General features: G+C 39.1%; 5 protein-coding genes across 6 annotated transcripts in view; 2 read left to right on the top strand and 3 right to left on the bottom strand.

Annotated features, from left to right (window-relative positions):
• The first annotated feature begins 4,208 nt into the window (after positions 1 to 4,208).
• Positions 4,209 to 7,144, top strand: nkx2.5 (NK2 homeobox 5). Its single transcript, XM_044362970.1, has 2 exons — positions 4,209 to 4,717; positions 5,379 to 7,144. Exons 1-2 carry the CDS (start codon positions 4,360 to 4,362, stop codon positions 5,990 to 5,992), a joined length of 972 nt encoding a protein of 323 aa, XP_044218905.1. The 5' UTR covers positions 4,209 to 4,359; the 3' UTR covers positions 5,993 to 7,144.
• On the bottom strand, positions 6,159 to 11,450 carry bnip1a (BCL2 interacting protein 1a). The gene is made up of 6 exons (XM_044362971.1): positions 11,332 to 11,450; positions 10,303 to 10,395; positions 10,095 to 10,186; positions 9,799 to 9,903; positions 9,450 to 9,568; positions 6,159 to 9,299 (listed from the first exon to the last, which is right to left on the bottom strand). Exons 1-6 carry the CDS (start codon positions 11,410 to 11,412, stop codon positions 9,103 to 9,105), a joined length of 687 nt encoding a protein of 228 aa, XP_044218906.1. The 5' UTR covers positions 11,413 to 11,450; the 3' UTR covers positions 6,159 to 9,102.
• Positions 11,451 to 11,760: 310 nt separating this feature from the next.
• Positions 11,761 to 14,019, bottom strand: atp6v0e1 (ATPase H+ transporting V0 subunit e1). Of its 2 annotated transcripts, none has more exons than XM_044362975.1 (4): positions 13,782 to 14,019; positions 13,186 to 13,233; positions 12,276 to 12,399; positions 11,761 to 12,152 (listed from the first exon to the last, which is right to left on the bottom strand). In XM_044362975.1, exons 1-3 carry the CDS (start codon positions 13,883 to 13,885, stop codon positions 12,306 to 12,308), a joined length of 246 nt encoding a protein of 81 aa, XP_044218910.1. In that variant the 5' UTR covers positions 13,886 to 14,019; the 3' UTR covers positions 11,761 to 12,152; positions 12,276 to 12,305. The 2 variants fall into 2 exon arrangements, with proteins under 2 accessions (XP_044218910.1, XP_044218908.1); XM_044362973.1 differs by having other exon boundaries at positions 11,761 to 12,149.
• A 1,669-nt stretch (positions 14,020 to 15,688) lies between these two features.
• Positions 15,689 to 20,626, bottom strand: rpl26 (ribosomal protein L26). The gene is made up of 4 exons (XM_044362972.1): positions 20,530 to 20,626; positions 19,118 to 19,289; positions 18,885 to 19,025; positions 15,689 to 15,854 (listed from the first exon to the last, which is right to left on the bottom strand). Exons 2-4 carry the CDS (start codon positions 19,283 to 19,285, stop codon positions 15,726 to 15,728), a joined length of 438 nt encoding a protein of 145 aa, XP_044218907.1. The 5' UTR covers positions 19,286 to 19,289; positions 20,530 to 20,626; the 3' UTR covers positions 15,689 to 15,725.
• Positions 20,627 to 21,420: 794 nt separating this feature from the next.
• The window catches only part of ppp2r2ba (protein phosphatase 2, regulatory subunit B, beta a), a 42,938-nt gene continuing 41,118 nt past the window's right edge, over positions 21,421 to 23,240 (top strand). Inside the window, exon 1 of the mRNA XM_044362968.1 lies at positions 21,421 to 21,774. Within this exon, the coding sequence (XP_044218903.1) occupies positions 21,696 to 21,774 (79 nt within the window). The 5' untranslated portion in view covers positions 21,421 to 21,695. The remainder of the gene's footprint in view (positions 21,775 to 23,240) is intronic.

The following is a 23,240-nucleotide window of genomic DNA, read 5'->3' as shown; positions in this document are numbered from 1 at the left end:
ACATCCAGGGTGCAGCGGAGAAAGAGACTTGAGAGAGCAGTTGCCATGGCTCGACCTTGGACTAAAAGCAAATTTGACTGTATCACCCATTAAGTGAACAGGGAGGTAGACTGTGAAACATAATGAACTCTTGACAAGAAAGATGGAAAAACAGGTGGTGATATGAATTTCCAACATATCAGGCTACAGTTGGGTCACATGAGAGTTGTGATGTCTGACGGGAGCTGAACCAGGGATCAGTTCAAGGCTTGAAGGTGGTTCATTAAAAGTTCAATTAGATTTTTAAAAAATCACTTTAAGTTCAGGTCTGGTTATTATTCGTGGTGCATTTACTTGCAATGTGTAATGTTGTAAAGTTATAGGTCAGACTGGAGTTGCACAGTGAAACAGAGTCTGCATTTTTGCTGAAAAAGGAAAACGCATTTTTTAGATTTGTTTCACAGTGGGAATTAAAAATTCTTCAGTCTCCCCATTTCCCTGATTCTCAGTAGACATTTTTCTTTCACAACAGACTATGATTACAGATAAATCTAGTTTTTAAATTAATTTAATTTCAAACTTTGACTATTTTAGGATAGACTATTATTATTTTCTTTTTTATCAATGCTGTGTTCAGCATAGCTCTCATTTGGACTCTGGACCTCAGGACTTCATATGGCCCAGTTTATAAAATGTGTTAGCACCATAGGCCCAACCTAAGTTTACATTAACTATATGTGAAATTTATGGATCTTTGTTGGATTGTTGAATTTTCCTTCACCTATAATATTCTACTGACCCTTTTGCCTTTTGTTGGTGTACTGTATATACTGTGTATGTAGAATGCATAATTACATTCTACATATTAAACTTAACACACACATATGTATGTGTGTGTTGACTGGACTGATGAATTCAGTTGTTCACCAGAGTGGGAAACTGTCTTTTAAAACTTTCTAAATGACTCTATAGTACTTCTACAGATGTTCAAGAAACAGATTGATTATTGTAACTCTATTTACTTTTCCTCGTAAGAAAATCTCTGAATCTCAGAAGGCAGCAGCCAGGCTCTTGACTACATCCAAAATAGCAGAGCGCAGTTCATTGCTTTCAGTGTTTACTAATTAATTTGAGAGTTTAAACAGATATTAAAATTTTGTTAATTAATTTTAAAGTGTAGAGATATAACTCTGTATGTTTGTGGTCAGACCCTCTGAGAGCACAGAAGACATGAAGATTGGACTTTTGCTGTTTGAGCCTCCAGACTTTGGAAAAAAACGGTCAGACGAGTTGACCCTGTGCTCTCCTTTAAATCACTTGTTAAAATAAAAATTTTATGTAAGTATACAGTATATATACAGTTTATTTCTGTGTTTATATGTATAAGTGTATATGTGATGCATTTAAATACTAAAAATACATTTATGTGAGTTTATGTGTAGGTTTTTGCAGGTATATACAGTATGTGTGTCTGTTGTGTATATAGACCGTGAATGTGTTCATATTCAAATGTAAATATTTACAGATATTTTGCTGCACTATCTTTCATGTTTCTTTTCTTTTTGCCTAATGCTTTTAATGTCTTTTTTGTTGTTGGATTAATATTTAAATTAAAGCTTTTCCACAATACAAAAGAGACTGAAAGTAACTACTTACTCATGTATTGTACTTCTTTAACATTTTGAGGCATTTCTATTTTATCACTTTATTTTTTATATGAAACTTTCTATATTTATTCCATTACATATTAAGGTAAATATTGGATTTTGTACTCACTGTATTCATCTGACAGATGCAGTTACATACTTTGCTATTTAAGTTTGACATATTTAAACATATAAAAGAATGCTGTATGAGGCATTTCTACAGCTTAGTTACAACTAATGCCAGTTATGCTGCTTTATACAGTAGTAATGCATCCATAAGAGTGTTTTACATTTTACAACTTATGATTTTAAACAAATACAAAATTTTGAATGGAGGAATTGTGATATTGCCACAGCGTTTTGGATTCTTTGTCCACTGTTGCAACGCACTGGCTGCAATGCGAGCTGGTAGGTTAATTAACACGCTTTTGTGGGGAAAGTGTAAAATGTTTGCTATGTCATTCTTAACCGGATTATCCTAATGAGTCTGTTAAATCTTAATTAGTCTAATTACCAAAAAGTTAATGGAAGGAAATCACCCAAATGCCTCGAGGACAGAGAATACCAGTCCATTTTAAAGCGGCGTCGTGCACCACCAGTTTAGGCAGGAGACAAAAATTTTAATTTGGGTCTTTCTCTCTCCCTCTCTCACCACACACACACGCGCGCGCACACACATACACACACACACGCAGAGAGAGAGAGAGAGAGAGAGAGAGAGAGAGAGAGAGAGGCTCACTCCGACACGCAACCCTCAAAATACCCACACATTCGTGCAGCGGAAGTTTTTAAGTAACCTTATCTGAAGCTTTATCTGAGTTGGAGATGTGCTGCAGAAAGACAGGTCAAAGGGGACTGCGGGGCTGCTGCAGGACGAAGCATTAGGGATATGAAACACATGCCAGACCTGTCATGTTCAATTTACAGTTGGCAGAATATTTTACTATCCAGTAGAACTCAAGACATATTTTATCTGGAGACCAATTTATGAGCAACCGTTTAAAAAATTGCATTTATTTCTTGCGATTAATGACAGAAACCTGTAAAAACTGCACTTTCTCCAAAGCATTACACTCAAGCTGCGCAAGGCCAGTGGAAATCAATCATGATGAAAACATTTTCCCATGTCTTGTGTTTCCCCCCTTGCGTTTACTTTATTTCACCAATTATTACAGCAAGAGCCGGGCCAGTGTTGACTCTCACTGCGCCTGAGAAAGATTTTACGGCCATTCATCAGCTCGCTAGGCGCACAAATAGTCTTCAAAACTATAAACACCATCGCTAGGTCGGAGACAGGGGGACCCATTTACCCCGTGGCTGTGCTAAACGCTGAAGATAAAACAAACGATAATACTGTCTGTCTCCTGTGACCGTCTCCACAGGCATTAATAGCAGGTTGAGTGCCAACCGTGCGTGGGGAGGCACAGGTTATGTGTCATTACGCACAGTTGTCTCCATTTTTACTGCAGCTCATTGAAATGATTTGTGCATTGTTATGTTCATCTATAAATTACTGATTGTAGCTTAGGCTTAATTGACATCCTCTCGTTTGTCAATACGCTGCACACCTGGAGGTGATAGGATGGTGTCTTGCTCATGGGTCGATAGAGTGCTGCTGAACAAACACTTCATCACAATGGCAAATTTGAAAGCTTTAGCGTAATAAATTGGGACTATTTTATCGCCTAAACCCTGGGTGTCACATATGACACTTCCTCAGGATAACCTGGCCTGCAGCGTGGGTGGGAGTGAGTGTGTGTGTGTATGTGTGCGAGCAGGTTTGTTGTCATCTGTTATCACGCCCTGATAAGGCAGACAGTGGCTCCAGAATCTCTTGGAGGCAGACAGCAGAGTGGTGTCGCTCCTGGTTTCAGGTTCCGTGTTCAGGGACCAAGTTTGTTGTCTGCCGCTTTTTTCTTGACGCTTGTCTGCTCTGTTTCCCCTCCGATGAGGGACAGGCCGACACCTTAAACGCGTGCACGCCCGGACTTTTCAGGCACACATTAATACAGTTAAATTCTCCCAGTATAACCCAAATGCAGTTGTGATTATATCATGTTGATGTACACAAAGTTGGATTATTTCTCCAATGGCACTTGAGGATGTGTGTAAACATCCGTCCAAATGCAGGGCTTGTAGATCTGGAGAAGGCGTTTGCATTGTGCGTAATAACTAACTGTCATACTGAAAAATGTCCATCTAAAAAGCCATTTATTTCGTTTCACTTCATTTAGGATTTTTGTTTTTAAATCGAGGTCATCCTGAAGGCAAAAAAGGGTAGATAACTCCACCAGGATGAAGAAAAAGGCTGATTTGAGAAACTGTTTTAACAATTTATCTTTGGAAATAGAATAATACGATCTGGACCGGTTGGGTATATTTGCAGAGAATGATATAGGATATAGGCCTATAAGCAACATCAGGCCTAACATGTACCAGACATCACTTTACACGTCATATGAAGTGGGAGTACCAGCGGCTCCATACAGAGGGTCCCACTAGCTCCCCCCATCTCACCCCCTCCTCCCTGCGTCACCGGGAGAGGGAGGCCGAGAAAAAAAAAGTTTGGAGACAGAGTTGACATTCAAAATGCACACTTCACTCAAGATCAGTCTGGTGTACCAAACTAATACTTAAACCCAGTAAATATTACCAGGAAGAAGAGGGAGTTTGTTGACGTCTTTTGGTTGCCTCCATATGACAGCTTAATAGGTTTTTTTTTCAGTTCTTGGCAATGTTTCCCAGCCCCAGCACGTCCACTCCCTTCTCTGTAAAGGATATATTAAACTTGGAGCAGAGTCATGACGTTATGGTGTCTTCTCTGGATGTTTCTTCTCGTATGGACTGCTGCACCGTGCCGACCTCCTCCTCCACCTCCTCCTCCTCCTCCTGCATGCTGGCCCGCCTGAAACAGGAGCCTCTGCGGGACATGTCGTCCGCCACCTCGCTGTTTGGAGAAGACCTCCAAGAGCCCAAAACCGGCAGAGGCAATGCACTCAACTTTGCTACTACCTTTTATGGGAAATCACTCATAGAGATGGATATAGTTAAGGAAGGGAAAGGGGACCTGTTTGAGGGGAAACGCAGAAAAGGTGAGTTGATGAGAGGACAACATTTTATTTCAAGGCCTGTGGAAAAAAAGGCCTACAGGCTGATGTGCCCTGATTTGTGCACCAGATAGGCTACAAAACAAAACAAAAACAAACAACAACTTAATTTAAGCAATAAAACGGCAAACATTTACACTCGATACACGCTATTAAAATAGATTTTTTTTTTCAAATTAAACAAATATAAAAGTTGAGTTCAGTGTCAGCATGTTCCTGTTGACCTGCTAGACTATTTAACATGTATGAAATGGCCTGTAGTTCTTTAGTAAAAGAGAACCAAAGTTGCACTGACACATTTGACATAAATTATATTAAGATGTTAAATAGCATGTTAGGTGTTACATATGTGAAAATGTACATTACATGTGTTTTTATCAAAGGTTACACTGCATGCATAATAGGTGTTCAAGGGAATTGAACCACCAACCTTGGCAGGATTAAACCAGTAACCAATGATATATCATAATTGCTAGTATATAATATAATACACATATATCATGTTGTTATTATAATAATTATTTTATATTAGTGTTGTCAGTAGTAGGAAAAATAACAAACTCTAAATAGAAATATTCGTGTGGCTCTATGCAAGGAAGTTACATTTGCAGGAAATGATTCTTGTCTTTCTGTGTGGTTTAATCAGAGGAGTTCAGTCCTCCGGCCGAGCCCGTGGATCACATGAAGCCCGAGGATCCGGACCGCCCGAAGCCTCGGAGACGCAGGAAGCCGCGGGTCCTCTTCTCCCAGGCGCAGGTGTACGAGCTGGAGCGGCGCTTCAAGCAGCAGAGGTACCTGTCCGCCCCGGAGAGAGACCACCTGGCCGGGGTACTCAAACTCACCCCGACCCAGGTGAAGATCTGGTTCCAGAACAGGAGGTACAAGTGCAAGCGGCAGAGGCAGGACCAGAGCCTGGAGATGGTGTCTCTGCCGCCGCCCAGGAGGGTGTCAGTGCCGGTGCTGGTGCGGGATGGCAAGCCTTGCCTCGCGGCAGACACAGCCACCTACAACCCGTCCTACAGCATGGGTCACATCAACCATTTCACTTATAACAACTACCCGGCTTTCAGTAACTACACCAGCCCCGGATGCAACACAAACTATGCGTGTAATTACCCAGCAGCCACGATGCAAACTATGCAAGGATCCTCCAACAACGGGAATTACATGAACTTCGGTGTAGGGGAGCTGAATAATGTCCAGAACACATTTTCCTCCAGTAATGGTGTGTCTTCATTACATGGCATTAGGACATGGTGAAAGGGAGGGTGGTCCAGATATGAAATAGGCAATAACTCTTCCAGATAACGGGCTTAATGGCTGACTGCATGCATAAGTACAAATGTCAAGATTTTGCGGAGTTTTGTGTAACTTCTCTTATATTTAATAATTTACTTTTGATAGTTGTTCGTTTTTGTTCAGCACCAGTTTTTGTCTGAATACATTTATTTTCGTGGCATTAAAGCACAGACGTGTTTGACAGAATAGGAAAACAAGACACGACAGAATAAAACCAAGAATCAAGCCCAATTCTTTAAATGCTGAATTTGCCCAATTTTTTTGTCAATGTTTAATATTTTATCATATGAAAATCTGGATGTATTTAAGTGGACAAAAATTAAAAAAAAAACAAAACCTAATTGTATTTTTTAATATAGCCTAGGAAATAATGAATCATATTATTATCATCATTATTATTATCATTATTATTATTTCAATGTTTCTGACATGCAACTATTTAATTCTAATTACTTCAATCTGTGTGGTAATAATGTAAATATTGACTCTGGTTTGTCTGCTATATGTTAACAATCCCTATTTTTGATTAAAAACTCACTCAGAAAAATAACTTTACAAGAAAAAAAAAACATTAAGTCAATCATATGAATAATATGCAATAATTAACCATATTTGTGACAGTAAACCATAAAGGCCGTTGGGTCACATAATGGTTGAACTGGTTATCCTTTAGTAAAGGACCCTGACATCTGTAAAACCCTCATATGGTTTGTGTCTGGTTAAAATGTTCAAGTGGCTATTAGGAGGCTTCCTTCAATATGCTTAAACAGGGTTAGAAGGTTGTTAGAAGTTTACACATTTTACAACCCGCTGTCAGCCACATGTACACTCTACATGTGTTTAAAGGCTGCTGGGACAGAGATGGCTGCGAGCCATGACCTTGACCTGTATTACCTTGTTTTAAATTATGTTGTGCAGAATAATTTTACAGTATTAAAAACATATTATTTACGTTAATTGAATTGGGTGTACAAGCAATTTCTGTACATAAAAAAGCCATCACCAAGCTTTTTTTGTGCTTGTTAATATGAGGACGAACTCAAGATGTTGCCTGATCCAAGATATTTATCTATTTTTGGACAGTACTTGATTATTAAAGGTTCCCTTTTTGAACATTTTTCTGTTTTGGTAAATCATTACTGTGTGGAAAATTCCAGTTGATTCACACTAATCATTAAAATGCAGTTAATGTAACAGATAAATAAGCTTCCAACTGTTGAAATGACTTCATGAACGTGGAGTTGTAGAGATTCTTTCTGTCTGGTTCCTGTATTTACGTCAGCAGATTGGTGCGGAGTTTGGTCCCCTGAGACCTGCGGTCCACTTGTCTAGATACAAACCCAAACACTTGATTGACATTATCACGGTGCTAAATGCAAGAATAGTCCAATTTGCTTGACAGAGAGCGAGTGGCCTTGTCTAAGTGTGCAGTTATATGAACAGGCTAGGAACTGGCCGAGCCCAACTGCCACCACTTTACATAAGTAAGAGATGCTTAGGCGTCTCTCAAGTCTCTCCACGCACACTCTGTTGTCTTCTATCTCATTTAAAACAATACACCACACAAACACACACAGGAGACACATTTCAAACATCAAGCCAGAAGGCTTATTTATGTATAATCAACACTGACAACATTTACATAGTTAACAGAATAGCAATGCCAGGCAATTGCAGAAAGGGTAGCAAGGTCATGTAGCCCCTCTGGCCACCCTCTCCTCCGAGGTGTTGAAAAGGCAACGTCAGATAACAAAGCCACACAAACCTAAAAATATCCCCCCTCACCCTCCACCCACACTGGAAAGGGAGAGGGAAACGGGTCGGAATAATCTGCTTTTCCGGGTCTTATCTGAAGAAAGGCAGAGATGCATGCTGTTCTATCTCTGCCAGTGTGATCACTGCCACTGCTTTTCTGAGCTTTTTCTGCTCTGCTGCAGACCAGAGCCGAGCTAACACGGGCAGAGACCGAGGAGAGTGTGCACACTCACTTTGGAAAAAGTACTTTTTCAGCTTGCATGCCAACTGAATAAAATATAGGGACATTTTGAAGTGCAAATATACTGTAGTGTTCTGATTATCCAGCGAGTGACACACACAAAGCGAGCGAGTGCGGTTAGTAAGTTAGTAAGTAAGGCATTTCAATAGTTCCATTCCCCACAAAAAATAGCATTAACTCATTATTATGCAGTAATAAATTACAGTAATTATACAGTACGTAATTATAAATAACAATTGCACGAAAAGCTTCTAAATCGTTTGCACACAGTCTTCAAGATATCAGATAACAACAGACGTTATAGTCAAAACTATTATGGTTCTGTTGAAAGATAAGCTGCTGAGGAATATATGAAGTAGAGTCCTGACATTGTGTCCAAACATACACGTCCTTAATATTGTTCTCATGACATTTATGCCAATAAAAGCTTGCTGAGCTGAAATGAACAGTGGCACTTGTTTTGTGAAGATCAGAATTCTTTTAGTCGGTTTTTCTTAAAGTGACTTCTGATAAAAGATGTCAGTGACTGTCATACTTAAAAATTAGTGTTACATCTATAAGCAAATTATTTGCATTCTTAACAACGGATAAAGCAAATATTTTGGGTGTCTGACGGCTGAAATTCGATTTCAATACTTTAATCTGTGAGAATATTAACTACACACATTTGATAAATATGTAAGTTCAGTACTGGATCTTTAACAGGAATGTAAAGAAGAAAACATGAATATGGGTCGTACATGTCCTCTTAAATCTGACTTTATAAAAAGCAATGCACAGCATTACTGTCACATTAACTGAAGATAATTTTGTGACGCAATTTGTGCCCACCAACAAGTACATCCCCTTTAAAGAAGAATATATCATTTCCTGCATGGATCTATAGGTGTGTATGGACGATATTTCCCCCTCAGCAGCGGCACAGTTTAGCCAGTCCACATTCCACTGAGCAGACGCTGGTGTGTAATGTGTGTGTAATGTGACACGCGGCGTTCAGAGTTGTTTAAATCATTTGTGCTGACTATGGGAAAGTACTGTATGTTGTTATGGTGGAGCCTCCTCTAAGGAACCTGGTCTACAAGAAGGGGAACAGCCTCTTTTTAAGGATGTACAGAACTGTAGCGAGGAAGAGGGCCAACGCCAGGAAGATGAGCAGCTTATCAGTGAGCTCCCTGCGGTTGTACTTGGTGATGAGTTTCCTCCCGAGCTGGATGGTCCCCGTCATGGTCTTAAACTCTTCGTTGGTCTCTTGGATCGTCCTCGACGAGGTCGCTTGAAACAACAGAGAAAAAAACTCTTTTCAACATAAAGCCTTTTGTTGAATGAAGGGCAGGGTTACACACACACAAACTTAAACTTGTGTATTTATTCTGAATCAAACAAGTTTAACCAAACTAAGTGAAGGGTGAGTCTCTCACTAACCGAGCGATGTCATGGTTTCCTCGCTCTGCTGAACCTGCTGCGCCATCATCCGGCTGATGCTCATCAGATTCTCTGTAATGTCGCTGGTTGTCTGGGCCAGCCCCTCTTTGGTCATCTTCCTGAGAAACAGTTTCAAAACATGAGCTATAATTGCTATAAATGTCCAGGCGACCATTAAATGTACTCTATGAAAGGATGAGAAAGATGTGAAAACAGTGTATTTTTTTTTTTTAAATTATGACACTGAGAGGATTTAGTGTGTTGTTTGAAGATAATTAGGCAAGATATAAAGCTGACGCCTCTCCTTTATGTGACTGTCTTTAACACGCAGGACACACTGTTGGCTCACCGCTGTCTCGCAGCACTATCTGATCCACTGAGAAGCGCCTGCTTTTCCATATTGTCAATGGACAGTTTGCTGGCCAGGTTGGCTTTCCTCCAAGCTGTCTGGTTACTGTAAAAACAGACGTACAGTATATTCAAAAAAATCTTTTCATAAAGGAGGCATTAAGCCAGTTTAAGCATGCTTCTCCCCCAGCAGATTGGCAGCAATAACCGACACAGAAACGTGATAAAATACACAAATGTTCACATTTATAAAAGTCAGGGAATAGTGGAATATTTCAATTTTTTTTTTAAAATCACCTCAGCATCTGTTTTCTGTGTCCTTCTACCTGACTGATCAAGGTTTGCTTGTCTGATTCTTTGTCTTGCTCCATCGCCATCTGGTCTAAATCCTGTCAAAGAAACAAAACAACACATATGTTTTCTGAGCCATTTAGTATCATAAAACCAAGTGCAAGTGGTTCATGCACAGCCTGTAATGAGATGTTCACAAATAGTGTTTTCTGACCTGAATCCGCAATCTGAGGTTGTGGAAACTCTTTTTCACCTCTGCGTTCAGTTCTGTCAGCTTGTTTGGAGGGCCGGTGCACTCGTTAATATCCTGGTGAGACATTGAAACAAGGATGATACATAGCTACTACATAGTTAGTTGCAGTTTCTGGTTTCTCTTTCATGTTGTTCTCATTTGAACTTTGGAAAGAAACACAGCTGGACAAGTGGTATTTTTATCATCTTAGGATGAACATCCACTGAAATTTAAGTGCTTTAAAATGAAGCGCCTCATTCTGTCAGCTGGTATCTATTAAAATGGTCAAATAAATGTGCTTGAAAAAAACTAGCTGTTGGACTATAATAAATTATTACATTCATTATCGATTAATCTGTCTTATCATGTTTTTTTCATTTATAAAATGACATAATGTGGGCATGTCAGTGTCTTTAAATTCCTTCTTTTGTCCAACCAGCAATCAAAAACCAATATTTCATTTACAATAATATAAAAACAGAGAAAAGCAGCAAATCCTGACATTTAAGATGCAGGAATCTGTGAACATTTTTTAAAGTTTTTTGTTTGATAAATGACTCTTTATAATTGATTATCAAACTGTTGTCAATTAATTTTCTGCCAGTTAACGAATCAATTAATAATTTCACCAATAAGTAACTTATTCTATCGTAGTAGACTACAATATTATTTAAAAATGCTTGGAAATAAGCTCATTCTGTAAAGTCGGCAGAAGCTATAGCAGCTTTATTATTGGAAATAAATTGGTGTATATGCTCAACCTGACTGCAACACTTGTCTTTGAAGTCAGCTGGTAGCCTGGTCCAGTTTCAACAGACCGTACTGAAGAGCACGTCTGGTAGTTTATTCTCCACCTAGCAGATATGTTTTAAAGCACTTCACTCACCTGCAGCCAGCAGCTCAACCTGCTGCACCACAGGTAGCTGCTGCTGCTGCTGGAAACATGCAGCGGAAACGCGAGCAGATAAAAACACGAAGCACCAAGTCATCTTACCACAGAAATATTCGCACCTGGATGAGAGCTTTGATTTCCAAGTCATATTTGAGTATTTCTTGTTCACATATTCGGACGTGGACATCTGAAGACGCCATGTTGCCAACGTAGCCGGCTCAAGCTACGGAAAGCAAGAGGGCACATTTGAACGTCGATTGTATTCGCCAAACTGATTTCGTCATATAAACTTCATTAACTTTTGACTAAAATATGTTGAAATTCCACTTATTTATCTGCTTTAGTATGTCCATAAATTTCAACAAAGTATCTAGAGTTTCAGAAAATAAAATATATATTTCCCATGTACACATGATGGAGGAAAAATATTCTATGTTAACATAAGCAAATTTTTATTAGAGTCATTAGAGTCAAAATCTTTAGCAAAAGGTAATGCGCTCATAAATAAAAAAAAAATTAAAAAATGAAACACAAAAGTTAGGAAGCAATGAAGGTGGTTATTTGTTTATTAATTGACAACTACTTAACAGATTACATTCATCACTAACATAAACAGACAAAAGGAGATGACATCAAACACAACACACCACATAACTTTGTAATGGCAAAGTCATTTATATTAACAATAGCATTAAACACAATATACATAATATAAACCAAACATCACCACGTCAAGGTTGCTTTAATTTAAAGTAAAACACATTCAGCGAGATTTTTCAGAGAGTCCTTTGGGAATCATTTTTTGTACAAGGCACTGGTGTGGGCATCACTCAGAAATCACACAACGAACAGAGTTTAAGGCGATTCAGCAGGAATGATCTCTGCATGAAGTGAAGAGCGAATGCTCCATTGGTTCGCAGCAGCGTCAGCTCCTCCCCTGCTGAGAGAAATTACAATAAGTTCAAGTGTTTTTACAGGAAATCGAGTCAAGCATCAAAAACATGTATAACGTATGTAAAATTTAGGTTAAACATTTCTATTTTTTCGAGGAGAAAAAGCTTACTTGCACTGCCGGGAGATCTGGAAGGGGCATTTAAGGCCAGTGATACCTCAAGTACCATATGGTGTCAGTGGACAGAGCAGGTCCAAAGAGTGGGTTCAGCTGGGCCAGAATTGCTATCAGCCAGCTGATGGACACAACGGATGTTAAGATTACACATGTCAACAGCAATATTGCGCACTTCAAAGATCGGCAATGTGTTTTTTTAAGCATCTTACAAAGTTTAATTCTGAATCTAGGTCGACATTTCTTATGATGACATCTGTTTGTTAGATGATTTCATACAGCATTAATCAAAAGGGCCTCTGGGAAACAGCTTCACTTGGCTGTGACTTTCTGCCTTGTCTCTACTGCCCTCTGTTGCCTATCTGACATGTAACAAGACACCAGCTGCACACTTTACACCTAACTGTGATGATAAATAATTTACCTTGTCACACCAATGCACTATTCATATAACTACTAACTTCAATGACAGACTTTGTTTAACTGTGACAGTAATACACACAAATTATGTCCACAGGCTTTTTGTTCCATTATTGATAATGTATATTATAAACCTGATTCTTGTTTTGGATCTATAATATGTTTTATGTACACATGTGCACCCGGAGCAAATGAGCAGTTGCCAGTTTATTAAGTACACAAAGCTAAAACTAATGAAATTAAATACAACAGCCTACAATAAATCCTACCTTCATGAAAATTATATTATTATTATTATATTGTTTGGTTTTAACTGAAGCTATTTTAGAGGGGTGTCAGTTTTACTTTATAGTCATTTTGGAGGCTGTATTTTGTGTTGCTGAAGCTGCATTTTAAGTGCATTTTAAGTACATGTTTTTAATCTTTTTTCCACCCAAATTATATTTGGTAACACAATTTATGAACATATAAACCTGGTAATACTTACAACAGGTAGCAGCAAACAGCAGTTAACACCAGCATTGTGACAATCACTCTGTGGGAATAGAAGAAAACATTTAAAAGTGACATACTTAACATCTAATGACTGCTTACAGTGCTTTTAAATACATCCTAACGATTCATTTACACAACATGATCTCGTGATTCAAGTGACCAACAGGCAAATAAGGGAAGTTGCAGTAGGCATATTTTCCAAAGACGGGGGTATATTTACACTTGGGTCTGGTATCTAAATATAATAATATAAGGAAATAAACCACATAGATTTATAGTAAAAGGGTAACAACATAAAAAGGTAACAAAGATGAAGTATTTCTCCAGCTCAGTCACACTCTGGAGGCAGGTCTGTCAAATTAGCATCGGAGAGCTAACTAACTTTTGCTCTATGTCGAGCAGCTCAAAACGTTTCTCCAAATGTTCAGTCAACGTTAAAAAAAAAACTTATAAAAGCAACACAATTATATACGTCTACTTATATGTCCAATGAGAGTCACGGGACAACACACGGTACAAATAAACAAACTTAAAAGTGAGCTCTTTCTAGCCAGTTGAGAGCTAACTTGGTGAAGCTAACAAACTCACCCTCTGTTTGGTCCTTTGGGGATAAACCAGGGCACCACTCCTCCAACTATACCCCAGAACAGGGTCACCACAGACATGGAGATCACAAAGCTTAGTCCTGCCATGGTGGTGGTGGGTTTAACACCAACAGTATATCCCAGAGGTACTAACTTTTAACTTCAGACAACTTTAACTGTATCCAGCTGCCTTACGACGACAGAGGAGGCAGCACGTATCACATGACCATCAACCAGCGAGGGCATGACGTCATGAGTCCTTTTATTGTGTTGTACTAAACATTATGAAGGAAAAAACAAACAAACAAACAAACAAAAACCTACACATTTATGTAGAAAAAAAATGAAGCAGCTGGTAAAAGTTTTGGGCAGGTGCAACAAATGTCCCCCATGTTTCTGCTAAACGACACACACTTTTATCCATTACTGTTTAAAAGCTTAGAGAAGTTGGCAAGTAAGTTAATAAAATATCAAGAAGATGATAGAAAATTTCCTTGAGGAAATACTGAAACACTGAACAGTTTTACTTTGTTATAATGTCTTCCGACTTCCTACATAAATTCAGTCGGTGGGAAAAAGTGACACCTACAGGCTCCTTTGGTAACACTACACGCTTACTAATATAATTTAAACCAGTGGTTCTCAAACGTTTTCACATCAAGGACCCCTAAACTGACGTTTTAGATGTTTGATTACAGCAAGTGTATGAAACCTATGATCAAAATATTCATTCTGTGCTTGTGTTACTTATGGATTGATTATAGTGAAAATAAATTATTCCCCTTTTTGCTGGGGACCCCTGGAAGCCCTCAAGGACCCCTGAGGGTTCCTGGAACCCACATTATGAACCACTGATTTCAGCAACACTAGGCCCCATTTACAGAGGATATATAACCAAAAATTGTTTTATGACACAACTTTGAATCTAATTTTATTTGATCTTTTACAGACCTTTTTCCCTCCAAATGCATATGTAGCATCTTCAATAAACAAATTCTTCAGTTTTCTGCAATGGGTAATATTTTAGTATCTGACCCTTATGCAATTCTAACTTTATGTATTTATTTGGTGTATTTACCATGTTCATGAACACTGTTAGTTTTTCAGTGCCTGTACCAATGTGAACTTGCATACTAGATTCTTTAATGCTCTATTTTTAAAATATTTTTTAAACTTTAATTTTAATGTTAAGTTTTAAAATCTGTGAGTTTACATTACCCAGGACATGCAATTTCATTTCTTCATAGGCAGCATTTGATACAGAAAAGTATAAACTGTAGTGAGATGACAATAAAGGTCCTTGAATCCTTATGAATCCATTAGTAGTATTTCATTCAGCCTGCTTGCAGTTTCCTTCTATGCAAAGAGCTGACAGACTTCAGATTAAATTGTTATTTTTATGCAAATATCACATGCAGACTTCTGCATGTCTGGACTTTTCCCATCATGTTGTCAACTCAGTTTCTGACATCAATTTTTCCTTTAAATGACAGGAATCATAACCACTAGGCCCCAAACATCTCTGCATTCATACTCTAACATATATGCCTGTAAGAGAGGAGCAGTACTTATCAGTCTCCAAAATGTTTCTTGGAGAGCAGCCTTAAAACCTTGCAGTATCATAAAAATCAGTTTCCTCAACCATTCGGCTACTGCAACATTGACTTAAACTGGATTGAAAATGTATGTACTATAATGTTTGGGTTTGTGGACTCTGTACAGACTTCACTATTTTTCCTTATATGACAGGTGGTGCACAGCAAGTACAATCTTTGCTCTAGGTCACCTCATGATGTATGCATGTTTAAAATAGAAGTTCACTTCAACCTGCAAAGACATTTTAAATTATACAATGAAAAAAAAAAAAATCATCCCATCTCCACAACTAAACACGAGACAGACAAAGTGAAGTCCATTTATACAGTTTATTGATAGCAAAAGATTATTTTTACTCCTGCATTTTCTCAATGGTCTCCTCCTTGTATTTGCCCTTCTCCTTTCCATCAGCGCGAGATTTGGCCTTGCGCTCCAGGATCTTCTTGCGGTCCTTGTCCAGCTTTAGCCTGGTGATGACCACCTGCACAACACAGAAAATTACATTGGTAAACATTATCAAATGTTAATAATCATCCAAACAAAATAACCTCTGATAATAACTGTCTACACATGCGTGTACAGGCGTGTCCACTTCTATCACACTTCTTCTGATTACACCAGTAACCAACCAGTGGACATTGTGGGATAGTTGTGAGCCTGTTGGTCCAGTTCAGTAGATGTCAAAGAAAATGACACCATCTCTGCGGTGATGTATTCATTATTACACAATGTAGAATCATTAAAAACCAGCATTGCAACCCAGGCTTCAGACCACGAACAGACTTTACACGTGATAGTTACTGGGTTGGAGTCAATTATTTGCTCCTATTACACATAAATACTACATACCTGTGTCACAGCTTTATATATATATTATTCTAATCAAAGGACAATGACCACTGCTGTCTAAGACACAGATAAAGCAGCCTTTTCCCTTCATGTCTGCATGCCACAACTGGAAATGCACAGGTGTAACTAATAATCATGGCTGGAGTCCATTTAAGTGAGTCAATTTCAATTAGTCCTGTAAACTGATGTCAATGTTTATGCTATATATGCACCTGCCGGTGGGACTGTCATTGCTAATAGACTCTGGCCATCTTGTGGTGAATTTCACAGTCATTTATAAGGGAGGGACAGACTGAATAAAGACTGCATACTGATCTGCGCTCTCATTTTGTGTTTATTGGCGAGGGATTATCTCTTATGATGAAGCCACAGGAGTCAACTGAACAGTGTGCAGATTCCACTTGGTTCAGTATGTCCCCACCTGACAGGCAGCTAATATCTAAAAACACAAACTGCAGCAGATGAATTAAGTGACCTTTCTTTTCTCTGTACTGAAACTGATTATTAAACTGGATGTCTGCGCTCCACTGAGTTGAATCATCTGGTACTGACTGACTGAATATCCATAATTGACAGCCTTGAAAGAGGTGCAGGTATTTTCTTGCTCAATCGTATTGCACATTAAGTCCTAAAAAATATGATATTTCAATCATGTTCTAGTTTTCTGCAGTAAAAAAAACAAACCAAAAAAAAAAAAAACAACTTAATTTGTGACTCATACCCAAGCTTGGGGAAAAAAAGTGATAATGTCTTTTGGACTTAACACCCAGCTGTAATTCCAAGGCCCCTGTTGTGCATCCTGGCTGAACAGTCGACTAACTGGACACTAAAATGGAATGACATCCCTCATACTTGGTCTCATCTGTGGCTTTTTCTGCTCTACATGTCAAAATGTCTGAAAAGGCCCTGTGGTGGAAATGTACTTGGATGCTGAAGTTGCTTACTGAGAAGCTACACTACCTGAGCCAAATGCTCCACTATCAGTATCAGAATTCATGTCAGTTCACAGCTACTTGTAGCCAACACAATCTGCATTCGATCATTAATACAAATGAATCTGTCCACTGCACTGAACTGGAACAAAAAGAAGGCAGCAATGTGTTGAACTCATTAAGACTGTCAAAGCAATATTTCTTTCAATACAACTGCCATAAGTCAAAGGCACAGGTGTTGCCAATAACATTAACGATGGCTCTGTTCTATTCGTGTCCCTATAAGTCTCGACAGTGCACCAGCATGCACAATACCAGGACCCTCACACTGAAGCAGCTAAATGGAAGACAACCTTCGTTAATTTTATTAATTACACCTGTTCATATTAATTACACCTCAGCGGTGCACTGCTGCAAAATGAATATAGATGAGACACTGCACCTGTTCTTTCCCTACTGTGACTTCATCCATGAAAAATACCCACAATACTACAAACCATTCAGTAATTGCGTGCTTGAATATGATGCCGTAGTGTTCAACTTGTTTACATATATAGTTAGCAAAGATGTTATTACAGTATAATACAATCCACTAGAGATTACAGAATAGACAGTATTTCCTACAGGTTTGCTCTAGTGGATTGCATTACAATGTGCAAGTGTTTCTTTTATTCTGGTCAATGTGTCCAGTCCTTTAACACTTTGCAGTGATGTTGAACTTTTGTGAAAACATTTTATATGGCTTTCTCATAAAAGTCACAAGATAAATCTCTATAACTTGGTTCTGTGCTTTGAATCGGGAGAAATGCTTTATCTCCTTTCACTTGTATGATGAAACACATCTGAAAATAATCCAGAAGAATTTTGCAGTAAAACATGTTATGGTAAAATTGCTCTATTGATGCTGTATTATCTTTTAAAACAAAGTTCAAATTTACTTAAGTCTTAGTCTAAAAATGAATGGTTGTGCATGAATGCTGTGCTTATTGTAACAAGTAAAAGCTTTGCTCATGAACATTTCATGTTCAAGTCAGGACTTTCTGATGGACCCAATCAAGACTTTAAATATGGAAAGACTCAACAACTGATAGGAAAACTTGAAAACCCTGCAGAAACTGTTCCTCACATAATGTGTGTAATACAGTGGACAAAAAACCCAAGAAACCTCTAAGTATTGCAGCCCTATACAGAAAAAACTAACTACAGCCTCAAGAATTTCCTCAAAATTGAATCAACAACCTCTGACACAATATTACACAAGTAGTATTACAAGTCCTTTTGCTTGAAAGTATACACTGTGGTAAAAAAAGAATAATGTGTGGTCTGGTTTTTTCAACCCAACACTGTAAATGACCCGCCACAGTACAGTGCTGCTCTAAGTCAACTGTAGAGTGTCCACAAGGTCAGATATAACTTCTGAATAATAACAAAAAGACAATTTCACTGGTGCCTCAGAAGTTCAACAGGGATAGTTCCCCTCAGTGAAATGGTGTTTTAACACACAAGACTGCAACATATACAAAACAGTATATATACCAATATTAACTTCACATGAATGAGATGTAAATAAAAGTGAGTCTTGACATGTACACATACAGCTTGTTAGAACAAGTCTGCACCCACCTACTTCCCTACCATAACCTACAGTGGTGAAAACTTTTGCACTTCTGTCTCATGTCGATTGAAGCCGGCATGCAAAATTCTGAAGATCTACAGAATTTTTGTCTCACCTTGCTGGGGTGGATGCCGACATGGACTGTGGTTCCGTTGGCCTTCTCTCTCTGAACACGCTCGATGTAGATGACGTACTTCTTCCTGTAGACCTGCACAACTTTGCCGATCTGCTGGCCTTTGTAGTGTCCGCGGACAACCTGTTTGTGAACAGAGGAAGAAAATCAAGCAAATGGAGCTTACAGTACTAACATAATTTACGATAGATATTCAGCACTCTAAACTACAGTACCTGGACTTCGTCATCTTTGCGGATGGGCATGGACCTCACATTGTACTTCTGGCGGAGCTCCTTGGACAGAGGGGAAGACATGATCTTCCTCCTGATGTGTGAGGGGGCATTGAAGTGCCTCTTGCGGTTCTTGCGGCGGGAGGATGTTACAAATGGATTCAGCTTCATGATGCTAAAGACAAGACATACAAAAGAACTGGATTCAAAATACTGCTGTTGGTTTGTAAAGCACTGAATGGTTTAGGGCCAAAATACATTTCTGATCTGCTGCTACGTTATGAACCATCCAGACCTCTGAGGTCGTCTAAGACAGGTCTGCTTTCTGTCCCCAGAGTCAAAACTAAACATGGAGAAGCAGGGCTGTTTTAATGCTCCACATATCTGGAACAAACTCCTAGAAAACTTCAGGTCTGCTGCAACTCTCAGCTCTTACAAATCAAGGTTCAAAACTTTTTGGTTGCCACTGCCTTTTGCTTTTCATTAATATCTTACATAGCACTGTACATTTTATTCTCCTGTTATAACTCTCTTACTCTATTTTAGCTTTTTCATTTTCTACTTATCTTTTTAACAGTATTTAATTGAAATATTACTTTTACATTTTGTCTTGAGGCCTTTTGTTTTCTGTGAAGCACTTTAAACTGTCTTGCTGAAATGTGCTATATAGATTAACTTGCCTTACAAGTTAAACACTTGTTGAAACATCAACTATATTGTCAGAGTAGAAAAGGTGCAGCTGATCAAGAAAAGTAACCCTTGAGTACTGAAAATCACAAAATAGACTCAAGAAAATCCAGGCAATGTAACATCAGCAACTGAATGCTGGTCACAAGCCAAATGTCAGCATCAAGCACAAGGAAAGCATTTCAAATAGCAAAAAGCATTCATTGTAACTTTTGAATGTCAAGTTTCCTGCACACTTCCTCTCCTAAAACTTGAGAGGTAACTTTGTACGACGAGCCTAGCAATTTACTCTAAACAACTGTCAAGTTTTTAGTTTTAAAATCTCAAGCTACCTTAGCTGGCTAGGCTAACGAAAAGGCGCTAACATGTTAGCATAATAAAGCGGACAGACAGGAGCGATACGATAAGTTCTGTGCGAACATGAACTCAGTATTATTATCGAGCACATTTTGACTAAAAAGAAACAAACGTGAACTGAAAACTAAGCCGACTGTTGGAGTCAGGCACCTTCGTTAACCGGAGCCGACATGCGGATACTGAAGGACCAACACAGCAATCAGATACTGAGCTTTTATTCATTAATATATCATCAACATGGAGGCAATATTGGCGGTCTTTGAATCGTGACAAGCTTAAGAAGGTGTTTAGACTTTCATAGGGACATAAAGTGACACTAGACAAAGGATGGATGGCGATACTTTGATGAAATTGTCTGCTTGAAATCTTACCCTGCCGTCTGCTCCTCTATGGCCGGCGGAAAAGAGACTCGTAAAGTACTTCCGCTGGCATTAGTTCACACTCAAATCTCGCGAGATGTTACGAGAACTTCATTAAAAACAACACATATTTATTAATAAAGTAAAGACTTCAGTATTAGGACTAAAAAACGAGCATTTAGCCGCATTTACGTGGTCAAAAGTGTTATATATATATATGTTGTTCTAGTTGTTGAAATAAACGTATTGGTCCGATTTGTAAAGCTTAAAATTGATTTTTTTCCCCATTGTTTTTAATTGTCTTTTATTATTCTAAAAAAACTGAAGCTCATGAGCATGATTTTAACAAGCTTCAACTCTTTGCTCAACATCTTTAAAATTGTTTTTTTTTTCCTTTCTTTTTTTATGTTTATTGCTTGCTGTCAATATGGCATGTTGTCACAAGATGGCGCCAAAACCAATTAACCGATAACCTGGTCAGCAGTTGGAAACAAGTTTTGTCTATGATTCATCAAGTTTTGGCTTATGTGCATCAGACACTGATATCATTTTCCTATGACTTGGGACAAAGGAGGGGTAGCATCACTGGCCTATAAAGGTGTCAGAATAGGATGCAACTAAACAGGCTACAACGGCATAAACATAGCCTACTATAAAATACCCTATTAGTACTAGGCTATACATGTAATATTTAACACTAAATGGGATCATTGTGGGGAAAAACAACATCTGCATCATCATCAGACCACGCAGCTGAAGGCTAATTGTGCTTTTTACAAGCACAAGGGCGGGTGTTTACACCGGCAGACCACCCAAACACTTGACCTCCCATCTGAAAGGACAGAAGCGACCCCCTGTCCTGCTCTCAGTCCGGCAGCACGCAGTAAACTACACCGACACGGACGCGGAGGCGCGCTGACACCGTACGCTGTTGGTTCCCCGGGCGGCGCGCAGCTTCACCGGAGCCTGCTGCCTGCCTGACTGCCTGCCTGCCTGCCCTGCTCTGTCTGCCTGCAAGAAGTGATGCTGTCATAGCCCCTTGCGCCGCGGACAGAGAGCCTCTTTCCCCTCCCGCACTCCCCCTTCGGTTCCTCTCTGACTGGCTGTCGAGGCGGCAGTGCGGATGTGGAGCCCGCAACGAAACGCTCTTCACCCGTCGGCAAGCATCGGAGAAGAAGATGAAATGTTTTTCCCGTTATCTCCCGTACCTTTTCCGCCCTCCGAGCACCATCCTGTCCTCCACTTGCCACACCGAAGGTAGGGTGGGACGCCGAGGGGCTGTGAGTTGCTTACTTTGAGCGTGTGACATGAATGTTCAGGCTGCTGTCCCTGACACACAGCATACAGTACACATGTGTGCAGAAGTTAGATTGTCCGCTGCAGATTTGTCATAGTGCATGAAGTTGTTGGAGCCATTCTAGATGTAGAGATTCCTGATGCAGATGACTTGAATCTTTTATGTGTAGGATTATGTGCCTGTCTACTAGAGAGTAGCACTCCTAGTTTCACTCATTCTGCTTTCCTCATTGCTAGAGCTGTCAATACACAGGCCGACAGGATGCCAATAGAGACACTCAGTTTTGTGGAGTTACATGACAAGTATCATCCACTACCCCTTAGTCTTGGTTCTCTCATATATTTCACTTATACACACTGCCTTCATGCTTTTTAGATCACATGCATGGAAATAGGCTTTTCTGAGACAATATAAGGCTTAATTGACCTACATATCACTCAATTCAGAGGGTGGGATTTCCTCAAAAATGCCAAATCTCTTCCCATTTAACACACCCAGCCCATACACAGTAATTGCCCTGGAGTTGGGCAGAGTTAAAAAAGTTGAATTGAGTGACTTGACTGCAGCCATGATAGCAATAAATGAGTTCATAAGAGTTGGTCGATTCATCCTGCTGATTGTGCTGTCAGACTGGGCAGCCCAGGAGGGTCTGAGTGTTTGTATAACCAACCATTTACTAGGTCATAATGTGGAGACTGAGCCACTGCATTATTTAGCTTTGCATGGTTGCCCTCCTTCCTGTGCACGCTCTGTCCTCAGCCCTCTGGCACAGGAAGGAAGATAGTGTGGTACAGTGTACGGTACAGTATGTGATGGTCATAGCCGGGGCCCTTCACAGCCTATAGAGATGACCTATATCCTCTGTATACAGTAAGGAGCATAAAGACGTGTAAGCCATTAATGCATGTTCACTCACTTACTCACGCACTCACTCACTCATTCACTCACTCACTCACTCACTCACTCACTCACTCACTCACTCCACAGTTTCACTCTAAGAGCTGATAAAGTTTACAATGATTAGCCATTTATTGTTGTCAGTTTGTAGTAAATATTTAGGCTAAGGTTTGAGAATGAAATTTTACTCAGCATCTCTTTCTCAGTGTTTGTTTGTTTTTGGGTTTTTTTTTTACTTTATTGACAAAATATCAAATACAGCATACAAAAGATTGACATTTCCAGAAAAATCTGAAATTATATCAATGAAACATACATACAAACAACAAAATACATTCATAATATAACACAAGAGTTCTATGAGTTAACAGTAAAAAGGACCTTTTGCGGTTCTTTATATGGCTTAAAGAAAGAGACAATGGATTTCTGAGAGAAAAGGGAGCAATGTACGCTGGGATTAACAGACTTTGCCTTTGGAAATATAAAGTTTAGCCATCAAATTATAGAAATTTACAGTGTACTTAAAATA

The sequence above is a fragment of the Thunnus albacares genome, chromosome 10 (genome assembly GCF_914725855.1).
Source record: "Thunnus albacares chromosome 10, fThuAlb1.1, whole genome shotgun sequence".
Taxonomy (NCBI): domain Eukaryota; kingdom Metazoa; phylum Chordata; class Actinopteri; order Scombriformes; family Scombridae; genus Thunnus; species Thunnus albacares.
The sequence above is the reverse complement of the archived record's forward strand: the minus strand, read 5'-3'. Positions and strand labels throughout refer to the sequence as shown.